This window comes from Ptychodera flava, chromosome 12 (genome assembly GCF_041260155.1).
Source record: "Ptychodera flava strain L36383 chromosome 12, AS_Pfla_20210202, whole genome shotgun sequence".
NCBI classification, from domain to species: Eukaryota; Metazoa; Hemichordata; class Enteropneusta; family Ptychoderidae; genus Ptychodera; species Ptychodera flava.
In genome coordinates this window covers 15,384,894-15,400,784 of record NC_091939.1, presented here as the reverse complement: position 1 = coordinate 15,400,784, position 15,891 = coordinate 15,384,894, and the positions used below count along the sequence as shown (strand labels likewise).

General features: G+C 37.5%; 1 protein-coding gene across 4 annotated transcripts in view; it reads right to left on the bottom strand.

The window, feature by feature from the left end:
• LOC139145131 (Golgi SNAP receptor complex member 1-like) overlaps positions 1-14,981 on the bottom strand; it is a 30,575-nt gene extending 15,594 nt beyond the window's left edge. Inside the window, exons 1-2 of one of the 4 annotated variants that reach the window (XM_070716093.1) lie at positions 14,935-14,981; positions 6,954-7,114 (exon numbers count right to left, since the gene is read on the bottom strand). In XM_070716093.1, the coding sequence (XP_070572194.1) occupies positions 6,954-7,068 (115 nt within the window). In that variant the 5' untranslated portion in view covers positions 7,069-7,114; positions 14,935-14,981. Of the gene's footprint in view, positions 1-6,953; positions 7,124-14,934 lie in introns of all 4 variants that reach the window. The other 3 variants (XM_070716094.1, XM_070716095.1, XM_070716096.1) reach the window with 3 other exon arrangements.
• Between the last annotated feature and the right edge of the window lie 910 nt (positions 14,982-15,891).

Genomic DNA, 15,891 nt, shown 5'->3' with positions numbered 1-15,891 from the left:
GTTGGGGATATTCCCCTTTATGAGAGAAACATGGAGAAACACTGTAAATGGTAGGGCACCATTTCACTTGTGGTCCGGAACATCTTTAACAAGAGAATCACTTGCATTGCTTCTTAAAATTTAGTGGGTTTCAGAAATGACGTAAAGACTACATCAAGTTTCAGCTGACTCTTAAACTTTCTGTAGGAAATATTAAGATTGTTCATTACTGATTTGAAACTCTCTCCCAGTATTTAAAAGAATTACTGGATCCAACTTGAATACTTAGATGTTTGAGCAATGAGCAACACTTGTATGTAATCCATGTGCAATCTTTCTTTCACACAGGAAATATCAATCAGCGATGGCTTCTGCCTTCAAGATGCTTTGCACACTGAAATCAATTTCACATATAGTGATAGATTTGTTTTCAGTCATTGCCTGCATCATCTCAAGACCTTTACATTTCATCTCTCTGATTTTCCCTCTTCTGTCATGTTCAATTAATCCCCCCCCCCCTTCTCTTCTTCTACCCCCTCTCTCTCACTGTATATATACATATTCTATTATACGTCAAATCTCTTGCTCTCTTTCGCAAGTTTATATGGTACCTATTACTCAAGTTTCACGCATTCATGCAATCATCAGATCGGTGATATACAATTTAACCTGAAAAATTGTTAAGGACAAGTCTGAGGCAAAAAAAAATGCTCACTTTGAATGTTGTTCAATGTCAATGGATTTCGTTTCAAAATGTCAATGTGACTGATGTGGTTTACTGCACCATCATCACAGCAATGAGAAGAGGTGTAACTGTCTCGGACAACTCGAGATATACAAATGCCATACATACAGTGACATAAATTAATCGACACTCCTGTAGAATACCAAGCGATGTCCTCCTTATGGTAGAAATCAGAACTTGTACAAGGATTCTTGTATTAGAAATGCCTCACTGAACTTTTGGCACTTTGCTATACTTGCACTGTCACTTTTTGTCGTCTGCTTCATGGAAATCAACCATGGCCCGATACACTACTGAGCTGACACAGAAAGATTTCCTAAATGACACAGCTGTTCAAGTAAAATAGATCCTATTTGCAAATTTTCTTGAAGAAGACTTCAAATAAAATGCAATGCTAATGAACTAAATTCATGTATTGTCCTTGAATACTGTGTATCTGTGTTGTCAATGTAATCCCAACTTATTCAAAAGCTCGGGCTTGGGCACTGAAATTCCGACATTTGATCTCTCAGACATCCGTATTCTGCATTTTGGGCTTCAAGTGATAAGAATACCCCAATAAGATGATATAGATATATAAGCTGATATAAATTGGCAAACCCCCGCCGAAAAGTGACGAGAATACCCCCATAAGATGATATACCGGTAGACATACAAGTTGATATAATATAAGAGCAATAACCCCAGCTGCAGGCAGGTTTACACAAGATTTTGGCACTACTCGCTCTACATACTGCAGCACGAGTTTATAGGCTTGTGCTAAACATCACAAATCGTAACAAAATCTTGTGTATACCTGCCTCTGGCAGGGATTATTACTCGAATCTACCATAAACAGCGATACTCAGTCCCATACTAATAGATCTGGCTGGAAACTGACTAGAGGAAGTAATTAGAGAATGACTTCCGTTAAAAGCTACACCTTGGAACCGGATTGAAAGACAGGGGATAATTAAATAACACATCTATTTTGACAGGAAATCTGTTCTTTGACTTGAAAGAGTTTCTTTGGCATGATGGGTCACTTTCTCTAAAATTGCAAGGATTGGATGAATCAGCGACATGAAAACGCAATTTTCCATCCAAAGCTGATATTATGGGTAGTATCAAATATATTTGTATGTTATAATGACATCTGATTTCTATGGCACTGCCACTTGGAAAACACCACGGAGGCTTCTGAAAGGGTGCCTTACTTTGCAGCTACTCACTACAGAAATTGTGGCAATTCGTGGTTCAGATGGCCGAGATTTTTTCGAAATCACTTGAAATTGCTGAAAATTTACATGGATTTGCAACTGACTCTCTGCTTGGTAGAGACAGGTGGCCAATATGAAAACACCCTTCACGAGGGCTTGTAAGTCACATACCGAACACAGTACAGAATGTCAATAGTGGCAGATGTGGCACAGCACTGTATGTTTTGATATATATGTACCGGGCCTGATATTTTTATTCTTAGCAGAGGGTACTGAGATGTAATATTGACATGTGTAAAATTGACATACCATGTATGAAGCATACTTTAAGTAAACATTTTCATGACAGTTACCAGTCTCAGACAGGATGCAAGTGACTGATACTAATTGCAATTTCAAGAAAACTTTCAGCGATTTCAAGGAAATTATACAACATTCCAGCCATCTTAAAATGGAGAAGTTAGTAATATTTGGTGGTATATTTAATATTGATTCAAGTTGTAACAAGATTTGCAAACTCCCATTATTCGTTGCATGATATCGATTTGGAGAGTGAGTTTTTTCTTCTGGGCTTCATTAGGGTATTAGATATAATTGAGTTACAGTAAAAATAATTCATGAAAGCCTACATTCAACCATTGATTCACCTAACATATCTGTTTAAGAGCATTAATTCTATTCTTCCTGTACGACTTTCCAAATTACAGAATCAACTTTTTAGAGGTCTGCTACTGTTTGAATTCAATATGAATTTACCAAAATGGCTGAGAAAACAGCATATTGAATTACGAAGACCATTTTTTGTCCCCGACCTTTCTTCGAAAACTCAGACATTCTTCTATGCTTTAAATTTCTGAAAGTCTGGTCATGCACAATTGTTCATGATATGAAAAAACCACCGTTTTCTGGAGTCTACAACTCATTTTTGTGAAAATGGAAAGTTTAATTTTTTCCCCATAGAGCTAAACACAGGGTGAACAGCCATTTTTAATTTCACAAATCAGTACATCTAAGGTAATTTTTTCTCTGGACCAATATTTGCAAAGTCATCCCTAGTTTTTAATCTTGATTTTGGAAGAGAATGCTCGACACTTTCCTTGAGGAAGCTGGGCAAAATGTTAAGTCTTTCAATTTAGAGGTACGTACTAGCTGACATACCACAACTCATTCAACATGACAGAGAAAATTACCTGTTATATTCTGCTGCATAGGCTGTTGCCTAGACACAGCCTTTGATCGATTGTTGAATTGAGTTTTCACAGTACTGACAGCATACTGTTCCAGCAGATGATTAAGATGAATTCCTTTGTGGAAAACATTTTCAAGCACTGAGACATTTCTTGATGACACGATGGTTTTGTGTCATGGTTGGGGAAGCATAAGGAAAGGCATGTCCTCCATGGCTGATGCATTTAAATATTGCAGCTGTTTCAGCATTTCTGATCTGAAGACGTGAGTGAGCAAGTGGATGTATAAAGCCTGAGCAGATCACTGATGTATGCAGGTGTCTGGTTGTGGACAGCTTTTAAAGATAATAGCAGAATTTTCTGGTCAACCCCGAAGCAAACAGGTAACCAATGCAGTTCGGAGTGAACCGGAGAGATTGGAGCAAAGTTCCTGGTGCATGTGATTATATCTTTGTAACATCAACATACATTTTATGTGGAAAGTTTCATCTATGATGGTGGGGTCCTACCAGATATGCATCTCTAATGGTGACAGTTCCTTAAAGCCAAAAGACCTTGTAAACTGTTATGTATATTTGTGTAATCAATAGATTCATTGGGTCTGATGTCGTCATTCTGAAAACATCTGACTTCTGGAACATTAATTATGTCTGTTACCATTAATTATGCAAGCTACACCTATCAAAATCAGTTCACGCCACTTCCAAACAGGATCTATGTACCAGATTTTGTTTCAGTGAGTCACTATTGAGATATTGCTCCAGAGACAGAGACAGATCATTATGACAATGCTCACGTATGAATACAGGAGCTGGAGGTGTGGATCTTTCAGACCCTCAGGAAGTTAATTTTAATAGTTGACGACCAATGCAATGAAGAAACAACAGTATCGTTGCTATACTGCCGGATGACAAGACAGTTTGACAGATAGTTTAATCTGGGTATTATTTGCAACCGAAATTCCAGAAACCACATCTCTGAGGCGGACTTCTAAGGAACTGAATGAATGCTTCACAACACCGAAAACATTTCCTTTGCTGTCATAGAGACAGTGGCATTGAAACGTGGCAATGTAATCATTAAGAGTTTGGAAAGGTATTTTTCTCTCATGGAGACTTCCTAAGTGAGTATATTAATTACCATAATTGGACCTTGGAGGAAGTAATACCATGAAAAAGCAGCTATGGTTCTATCCATGGAAATGCATTTTACTGGGTGACTGAATGAATGATAACAGAACAGCATCCCCTGGTATTGATTATGTATTTTTGCACAGCCATGGCTGGAAAAATATCAATTATGCAATATTGTGTTTTTGACTATTCATTTTTAAGGAGCAATACATTATCATCTGCTATGTTTAATACTGGAATTTGGAGATATGGTACACCTTTGTTTGGCCCGTTCTCCCCGAGCTGCAAAAGTTCATGATAAATGAAGTAACTTTGGCTTTTATTCTCCATGTAGTAGAGTCAGGGTGCATACACCGTAAGACACTTAAAATTCAAGGACTTTTCCAGCCACTTTCGGAGGACTTTTTGAGGTGACAAAAAACCGTTTTCCAGATACCGTTTCTACAATATATCATTTTATATGTCATTTTCCATACCATTTTTACAATATCATGACTGATCATCTTGTCATTCTTTGAAACTGTGGGTGGATTATCGATTTTCCAGGACTTAATTTTGTTTTCACGGATTTATCCAGGACTTTCCATGAGGCATTAAAATTCAAAGACTTTCAAGGAACACATGGACCTGTTAGAGTGCATTCACCCCATACAGTGAGATACCACCTAGCTACAATTTAAGTCCTTCTGTGATTTCTGAACAATGAACTTTGACAGTCTTTTTTTTCACATGGTAATGTTTTAGCCGTTAGTAGGCCAGTTTGAAAATTCCTGGGAAAAAGAAGTGTCTGTCACATTACTCAAAAAGTCATTTAACAAGCAAATGAGGCCCAGTTGACGTCAAGAAGACCTGATCGGTTCTAAACTGGCATTGTTTAGCAGCTTGGAAGATTGTATCTGATTGGCAGGTTGTCATCATTTACATCAAGGAGTCTAAAATGAGGGCCATTCTCAACCAGACTGGCTGTTTATAATAATGTTTAAAGGTATACAGTCACCTGTAATCTAAATATGCCCATATACCGGTATGGTCAAAGAGGCGTTCCTTGGTATTCAAAATGCTCATGTGAGGGCGCTGTTTTTAAAAAGCGACCACCCACTTAAAATATATGAGTGGTTAGATTTTCTCTTTCCATGGTAACTGTTGCGAAATTGGAACAGTATACCTTTAAGCCAACCAATTGGCTAAAAGCTTCAGAGATGTCGATGCTGCATATTAGCCTGTTTTAAAGGTTGGCCGTGATAAGAAATGAAATAGTGGTGTAAAAGCTCCGTAAAGTATTGAAATGTATGTGCAGTGTGTCAATTACGACAATGCATTGATCTGATTGGATGAGAGCACATACTGATTAATATGGTAAAATACTTGTATACCTGAGCTAAAGCGGGCACCTTAACTACCAGGCAGCATTTATCATTGATGTCATAACAACAGCCATTCAGATAATAGGGCAAATTCGAGACCAGAACACATGATTAAATGGTTAACCTGTTCATCCCCAATTCCCTGAGAACAGGGCCACAATCACCATTAATAACAATGAGTTTAGGCCAAACCATTGAGGTGAAACTGAAAGGGTTAAAGATTCAATGATTTCATAAGCAGTGCGAACGCTCAGAAACTATGTTTTCAGAACCCTCCTTTTGGAACAGATTTGGCACTTTTCCATACCATAGTAGTCGCATTTGCCATCAGCTTCACTTCACCTATATCATGGCTGAGCAGTATGATCATGTTTACAAGTAAGAGTGCTCAGTCCAGGATTTTTTGAATTTTCATCCAATGATAGTTGCTCAAATTTTTGAAATTTTTGAAAAAAGCTTTAGTCCCTGTCAGATATGTAACCCTTTGAGTGCTGTAATTTTTTCCTGCCAAAATTTTAGTGCAACATTTTACCATTTTTTTACGAATTTTTCTGTAATTTTTTTTGATTATTTTGGACCAAATGGACATCATATTTCATTGGCTACATTTTTTTCTAAAATTTTGGGCAAAAATCGTAGAAAAATTGACTGGGGTTTATACATAAAGGGGACAAAAATAGACTTGGCGCTCAATGGGTTAAAACTAATGAAAAGGGCTAGGAACACGTAGGTTGACATGTTACAACCTACATGTACAAACCTACAGATAGGTATACATGTATGCTTGCCTGTCCATATCTGCTGTATGTCGCACATTATACAAAACTCTAACAAGTGTCTATGGTCAAGGAGTGGTGGGAGGTTTCGCTTAATACTTCAAAATATTGTTGGATATGAGCTAATCTATCTGGTGTCACATTTTCCAACATTCCCTCTTCACTTTCGGTTGAGAACATTTTTCAAAACGAGGCATTCTTTCAACAACTTGGTTGGCAGTATTGTGTTGCCAGTGTCATTAGTGCGCTCATAAATGTTTGTCCATGTATTGCTTGCTTTAATGAGGTATGTAATTAACCGTATCTTAGAAACGAGAGAACTGAAAAACATCAATAATGAATAGCCAAGGACGCATGCAGCTAATCAGACCAATTTTATATCTGAGAAAGGTCAATATAATGAATGTTGAATCGTGTTACTCAAATAACATTATTGATATAACATTATTGAAGATTTGTTAGTCATTACCAAAATGCTTTTTGGATTGAAGATGCATGCACATATTACATTGAAAAAAACTTTATAATTGAAGATATAAAAATGAAACAAAAAATCATCAGGAAACACACCATATATTTGTTCATCATAGGCCGCCATGGTGTCCCCACTTTTCTCTTTGTTTGTCTTGTCAGTCTTCGGTGCAGAGTTGGATGTGTCGTTCTTCTGACTCTGAGTTTGGCTCATACTTGAGAGTGGCCACACTGTCTAGAATGTGGATCCTACAGAAAACCTGGCAAAGCTAAAAATGAGAAACACTGCCACCAATCTCTGACCTTGAGGGCACAATTTAAATTGGGGGGGGGGGGGGGAGGAAGACACACAGAGTTTAAGAAATTCACCAAGATCTGAGGGTGATATCTGTACATGAAGGCCCACCAGTGCATGGTCACCAAACCTGACCGGGAAAACAATCTATGACTTGAAGGTATGATGATCACATCCACCAGTATAATAATACATGCATTATTACCTTAGTCCTATTATTACATGTACAATATACAGGCAAAAAGACAAGGACTTGTTTGCTTTCAGTAAAATTTCTTCTCCCAAGTTTCTTGTTATTAGAACTGTATTATCATGGGAAAACACCCACAGAACAAATGACGCTCATTTTATCTTAGGGAGTGTTCAGTTATTATGGCCAGGGGTGGGCCGGCAAATTCTTCCTGCGCATCAGTCAAAATAAGTGAACCCCTCTACCCATTGCACCAAAAAATTGATGACCCCCTTTGAGTGACATCTTTTCCATTGTTGAGGAACAGCGGGTGGTACACACTCATGAGTTTGCCCTTGAATCAGTGGTACATAAAGTTCTCTGAAAAGTGTGTCACTCTTTCTTTGCTCATGACGTATGTCCATGTGACGTGGAGAAAAAATCAGTTACACCTACGCAGACACGGTCGGGCTATGTATATCAGTTGGGGGATGAATACCAGCTCGAGAGATAATCTTTCACATTTATCAATATCATTCACATTGCAATACAAAATTATTGGCTTTGTTAACAAAGTACGTATCTGATCTCATGCAGTCAAATGGGCCAGGTTGCGATCACAATAGCAAGATTGAGGCCCGCAGGCTAGTTACCCCCAAAAACTCCAGAAGGTTTTTGATTTTTTGTATTCGCAGAAATTCTTATCTGATCCACGGCATCAAGTTTCATTGACTACGGAAATTTCCTTAATAAATTGCACTGGCGCCTTGTGCAATATTGCATATTGTGCACATAAAAAAATGCAATTATTATGACTGCCCTGCTGAGTTTATTTTACTACATACATGTAAATACACACTTATACAAAAAAGTTTGGTACTGGAGAACTACTGAAATATGCCATGCTTTACAAAAATGGGGACCTCATTAAGCAATAAAATTTTTGAAATAATTTACGCCAGGGGCATGGCTAATCATGCCTTGCAATTTTTTTTATACGTCTTCAAATGATAACTCTGTGAAGCTAACAGGATGATCTGTCCCAGGCAATGGCATCTGATAGCCATATAAAAATATCTGACATTTACAATGACGTAGGCAGTTGCTAATGCTGGCAGCTTTCCAAAGGCAGAACTATCATAGTCATAAAGGCAAAATTTGTGCCATTTCAGCGGGTTGGTTTGTACAGTTGAATCTTTTGTACTCCAGTACACCAATACGTATAGTAAAATTGGCCAAATTCAATTCCCTCTATCATCTTGAATATTAGTCAAATTTTCACATCGCACTGCAATGCACTGGGAGCACTGACTTTTAAAAATCCTCTTTGGTTTGTGAGATTCAACAGAAAGTCTACACAAAATTGAACGAAACCAAAGTGCGGATATTTGCATGGGATATATTGCAATGGCTGTTATATCTAGGCTCTGAGATTTTAAGGGGTAAACCTAAGTACATAAATAGACATCTTTTAAATAAACTTTCTAAGTTTCATGCCTTTTTTGCTCAATTTGGAAAAACCTGAAGTGATTCAAACTGTCAATGATGTCATGTGGTCCATGGCTAGCAACTGCATATTCCCAAGCTGTGTGTTACGTTATTACGTATATGTTTACAAAATTCAACCAACGATATCAAAATGTTTTGCATGTCATTCCTCTGGCAACCACTGCTTAGCTATTTGAATCCTAAAGTACAACTGTACCCCTAAAATTTCCATTTTTTTAAACTGTATTGATATTAAACTCATTCTGTGGCAAATATTTTTGGACTCCTAAATAATTTTTGAGAAATTTTCCTTGGTACAGCTGCATATCATATTAGGAGACAGATGAAATGTCCTTTGTGCTTTGAAATTACTGTAAAACATGTATTTTAGCTAGCATCCTTTTTCAGTGAATTTAGCAAAGGCTGTTAAATTTGCTAATACAAGATGCTGCTAGGTAAAACTTTCCTTCCATTTCACACAGTTAGGATGTCTTTTCAGTTAAATCCAAACCTTGCTGATATTTCAATGAAAGTCTGAAAAATGCTAGCAGCCAATTGAAAGTGTTTTACAGTATTTAAATACAGGTATTTCTTATAAACCTGACAAACATTCTTTTCACTATCACTGTATCAGTGTATCCCACAAAACGCAGATTTGTATAAACTCTCATGAGGATCTCAAGATCTTGCTGTAGGTGTTCAAAAATTGATAAAATAGGTGGTGTAATACAATTGATAGGGAGCCACAGAATCATTAATTTTTGTTGAGAATTAGAAAATGGCCAGCAAATGTTGGTGAAAGTGGTTGATATTACATGTATCTGACTACAAGTAAACACTCTGCTAGTAGTCTTTGTATCCTGCAGAGAGTTACTGAAGACCTTGTCACTGCCTTGACGACAAATTTTCCATAATTTGGCTTTGTATTTACCCTCCTGCCAAGTTCATATTTCACCGTCATGTAACGTTCATTAAAACTAGTGAAGCACAATACGTCCCATGTGGTGCAATTGAACAAAAAATCGGACATTTGAAGGCCCCTGAAATCATAAATGCTGCAAACAAGATTTCTATGGACTAAAGTTGCTGGAACTGACCAAGCCAAATGGGTGGAAATACCTGTGGTTTTGGCTCAAAATAGCTTTTAATCGAGTTGGCTGATGGGGAAGTGATATGTCTGGCAGGTAAAGTTGTTTTCCTTCAAGTTCAATTGGAACCCATGTACAGTTCACTTTCACCAGTTGCCTGCGAGGGCGCCATTGAGAGTATGTGTGACATACTGCTCAGATGATGGGAATAGCCAACAGTGCAACAGTTGGTGGATTATCCATCTAATATGCACATCAATCATAATGTTAAGCTGAGACATGCAAACTTAAACTAACAATACATGCCCAAGCTGCTACCAAACATTGGCTGTGGCATAGATATTCTTGGTCAGACAACGGTGCAAAATTGAGACCTAGCCAATTCGAGTGCAGAAAATATCTGATGCAAGCAGGGTTCAGTAGTATGATCAAAGTCACACAATTCGATCTTACAAAGAATTGTGATTAGTGCCCTCTACAAACACACAAAGATATTACTTTGTTTTACATTGAAGACAAAATACTTCTGCAGGAATTTCCTAATGTCTTGAAAAAATCCTACTGAGGATATATTTTACTGTACATGAACTCTTTTTTTGTACTCAGTTTTATATTTTTTAATACATCTTTATATTACCCTTACAAAATATCCTTTAATCTTAAATAAAAAAAAATCATCCTTGGAAATTTAGCCAAAACTTTTGTGGAACAAAATACTTGTACAGTAGTGTAAGGCATATTTAATTGTCAATACAGGCATACTGGAGACAATTACGATCACTTTGTATTTTGCAGGTCAAGTTCATCATGCCTTGGTATAAATGTAATATAATCCAAGTATTAGTGATATGCATAACAGAATATCTATCATTGAAACAATGCTGAGATCACATTTACCTTGAGACGAAATTCGAAAGTGTTCCTATCATATTTCGCAGACATCACTTCTAACACAAGTATTGATTAGCCATAAAAAGATACTGTGTTTCCTTTCACACGCTCTCAGGAAATAAGGAAGGTTGGCTGAGAATTTTTTCAATTTTTGTTTGCATTTTAAATGTGACCCAAAAGAGCAAACTTTGGCAAAATTATTTGAGAAAGGTTAGAGCTACAGGGTTTAAAATAGGGTGGGTTGGGTTACAGGACACACATTTTTTTATTATTTGGGCTAATTTATGTATCTTTATTTGAGGCATTTTACACTGCAGACAAGTCAGTCTCTAGCTTTCTCATCTGCACATGAGCTCATGTATTGCCACCTCATTTACACTGCCTTTCATCTCTGCTTGCTAAAGAACAATCTCAGATTATTGCATATGCTCGAGAAACAAAAATTTGTCAGTAAAGGTTAAACCCCCACCCCATGAATTGTGTGAAGCATCAATATGGGACAGGGAGTGCTACATATCAGTTTGAATAAAGTTTTGTATGATGTGCACATGTAATCGCACAACATCGCCAAGTCAACAACTTAATGGACATTTGATGAGAAACAATATTTCTGCATTAATTAATTTAAAGAAAATACAAAAAATTATCTAACACTCCTGCTGACAAGTCAGTGGAATTAAACTGATTTCCATGGTGCCCTGCGGCTTGCATTCAGGGGTCGGGTCATTATCCTGTTTCCCAGTCAGTGAAAATCAGTAATGTCTCTACATAGTAGCCAGCCAAGTTCAGTGGCACAGAAACACCATCATTGTGGATATTTAGTAGGGTCAAACTGCCAAGCTGAGCACTAGTGTGTTACTTTCTTGCATATGAGGCACATGTCAAGTACATGAACACATTTTTTTTTCTAAATACAGCAGTTTCCTGACTTAGCGGATTGGCAGGTTACAGGCCCAGCAGGAAAATGGTTTATGCTGTTGTCTGCCCTTTCAACAATTCTCTTGTTGTTTTTTATAATAAGTCACTGCATATTTTGTATTACTTTAAATTGATAAATATAAATGTCCCATCACATGTGAATTTGTAGCCATGTGGGTATGGGTTTCTGCATGAGAGACTCAATTCGGTTTTCTAACTATGTATTCTCTGGCGCTGTCATGACATGTTGACGTACATGATAACAATTCTTCACCACACCTTTTCATCTGTATGTTTCTTCAACAAGCAGTAGGTCTAACATGAAATGGAGAATGATGAAAGCAGGAAGATGCAAGATAATATATGCTAACATACTACATATATATCAGCGATATTCAAAACCTTCACAGCAAAGTAAAATCTGCTTTTTTTGTCTGACATAGTTTGAATTTTTCCTTATGAACATACATGACCATGTGAAGGTGAGGTTCACTAATTTGACTGAGCTTGAAAGCTCCCTAGTAAGCTAACCAATTTCACTTTCTGAAATTCTGCATTGTGACAATCAAAGATGGTCCCCAAGTGTTAACATTGTGCACCTCTCTGAGTATAATGGTTTAACCCTTTGAGCACCAAAGTCAATTTTTGTCGACTTCATAAAGTATACCCGTGCCAATTTTTTTTAGATTTTTGCCAACAGTTTAAAAAAGAATTGTAGCCAATGAAATGTGATGTCCAGTTGGTCCAAAATTATCAAAAAATACAGAAAAATTCATAAAAATTGGTAAAATGTTGCACTAAAATTTTGGTGGGAAAAATTACAGCACTGAAAGGGTTAAGTTGCCCAACCTGCATATTATTTTCACACCTGATGTTTCATGTATCTTTGTCCCTACTTCCTAGCCATTAAGGAAACCTCCTTCAATCCCTTTTCTTGGCGTGAAGGCCAAGATCCATCAGTGTGAGGTTTGAAAGCACCAATTTTTTTTATTGCACCGGAGGATACTACATGCTACCGACACCACAAGTCCCTAAATCCTAATAATACTACACTGACTGCCAGTGTGCCCTCCAATAAACATGCATTTCTGGAGACTTTGAGTCACTTTGAGATTTGGGGAAATTTCTTTGTGTCAGCCCTTTCATCTTTACATATAAACTAAATTTGCTTCTGTCACCAACAATTTGTTTGCGCTGTGGTGCGTCATATTGGCTTTAGCGGGCACACTGTTGACTCAACCTGTCACACCTGCGGAAATCATAGAGTGATCCGAACTGTTAGCGTTATGCGGACAGATCAATCAGAGATTTTCAACCTTTTATGATCAAACATACTTTCATCTTTGGTTTCATTGATGCCCTTTCAGAGAAACATCTTACCGACATCATGATAAATTATTATTATTATAATAATAATAATTATTATTATTATTATCATTACTAGTATTATTATATAATTTATTGCTTAAAATCTTCCTAATCATCACACATCTTTTTATGACAATGCTCAAATCGCAGAATGTTACACATAAATTGTCCTCTTACAAATAGAAATCAGATTGTTCATATGTTTGGTTGTCCTGCCGCATAGGTAAATTCATCAACAATAATTCCACACTGCTATGATTGGAAGGTTTTGTATTATTGTGTCACTGCTGGAGACAATCAGAACCATCGTTAGTCACGAAAAAATTGCACATTCATAGTGTTGCATACAACTGCACCAGTCTTCCCCTACAAGAATTGCGGAATACTTGCATGATCTTTTACCTTATGTTACACTCGACTCCTGGCTGTGGTGGTTATTGCCCCTGGTAACATATATGTTTATTTTTAGAATCAACTCAGCACTTTACATTTTGAGAGTAGAGATGTAGCTGATGTAAAGTAAACTGCAAACACCCAAGATATTATCTGTACCGTCAGAACCGTTTGAACTTCTGACTGTATTCAACACTGCAAGTGGCAAAGAAGTCACAGGCAGTTTTTCATGGGGCATGAAAAACAATGCTCTATCTAAGTTTCAATATTTTACAGGCTTATTGGCATTAGTTCCTAAAAAGATTTGATGAAATTAGTACCTGTTACGACATAAAGTACGTAATTGCATGTTTTTTCTACTATGCACTACAAGCCAGTCTACAGGCTATGATCGCCTGTGGACAATTTTTTAAACTGCCATTTGTAATTCACCCCAAATAGTAACAAGGCCAGGTAAGCAAAGCACACTAGATCAAAAGGGGGAATTCTTCCTGATTCGGAGATTTCTATCAAATGGGAGAAAAATTGACTCCCCCTGCCAATCAGGAGAATTTCTCCCATATGCAGACTTCTTTTGAGAGAATAGTTTTGCGCAATGTAATGGACAATTGTGGCGACGAATACGCCCTTGACTAGTGTGCCTTGGCTGTAGGTTTGCACATACACAGTAGAAAAGGGTCTCTTTCTACGGTCTATGTTTGGCAGGAAATGGTAGCGAGCGACAAGCTGTTAAGAAAACACCACCAACATGCTTGATGAAAAGCTCTGTACCATTGGCTGTGTGCTACTTGTAACCCATGCTACATCAAAAACAAGTTTCTCATAACACAGACACACTCCTTAAATTGATAGTTGACAAATTCACTTGGGTCGCAGGTATACCTGAATTTCGAGTATTACCTTTCATCGTTCGTGCCACAATTCAAAATACAAACTGCCCGTTCTGGCTATCTGTACAAATGATTCTGCGCTTTGAAATATCACATATCTAGGGGACAATATCGTGTCTCCTCTAAAAATAGGCATTCATCGGCTAACGACTCAATACCGACAGTTTGTGTTGGTATAAATGACGTGTCACTCCTTGTTCAGGAGGCGAGACTGTCCCGTGTTTACACTTTTGTTTTACGGAGCACCCGACCTCTGGAAATCGGAGACGCATTTTCCGACGTTAAACTACCAAAATAAGTACACAACAAGCGATGTCAATCTATGTTGGAAGGTTACTATCGCCCGCATTCCCAAACATTTTGGCATTACTCAGTAAATGTTCAACGTCAATGTGTACATTTCGTTCTTCCGTTGTTGAGTGAAAGTACCTCCCTAGTTGTGTGTTTTCTTGGTGGAAGGTAAAGTCGTAACAGGTGCAGAACCAAAACACCTTAACTTTACCTCTCTAATCGGTCTAAAAAGTACCAAAGACTCCAGGGAAAACGCAAAAAACAAAATATTGCAACGTGTCTTACTCACCTTCCCATTGATTTGAGGAAGCCATTTTGGAAATTGACGTCACGTTGCCACAACTTAACCAATGGGGGCGCTATCCCAAACGGGTTGACATTTTGCAGTGCACATTTTGTATCTCACGGCCTCCAGCGTGAATACACGATTTGAATCCAGCAATTCACTTTTAAATCCTATGAAATGCAACTGAAATTATATCCCTTTGTTCGTTCATACGTTCATAAATACTTGAGGTTTTATTCATAAAGGCGGAAAAAGAAAGTTGACGATTTGTGTGGTGGAATTTTCAAACCTGGTGAGAATTGAAAGTCATGGCTTTTTTTTGCAATTTTTTTTTATTTTATCCTTAGAAAGCTATGGATGACCGGTCTTCCATAGAAAGCAGTCTGAAATCAAATTAAGATTAACGATGAATATGACCTACCCTGTGTTGAATTTGTATTTTATACCCAAATACGTGAACTGGATCAAGATACATCACCCAGGCCCCATATTCCCATACACCTTGCATAACGAATGTTTCGACCAACAGTCGCTTATGAACCGATACCGTAAGCCTTCATGTATGGGTTCACAAGCGACCGTGCTTCGACCAGTTTTCACCGAGACATACATTTTTAATATCATTTTTGCGCTGAAAACTGATTCTCAGAAATAAGCATGATAAAATTATGGTTTTTAATAAAATCTTACGATGAGTAGGCATATAGTTCGTATATAGTTATTTGTAAGACGATTCTTGTATATAGGCCTATAGGAAATGTTGTTTGATCGTTTTCGTTTTTCGGTAAGCTTACCAGTTTAATTTGTACTTGTCGGCCGTGTAATCGGCCTAACGAACATTATGTGTAACCTGTCGTCAGTGGAGTTGACTCATCGTCTTTTTGGCCCTTCTCGAAAGACTTCACTGTTCTGGCGTTTAAATTTCTCAGCGGGCTTTACTGATAGTTCAGGGCAGTTGAC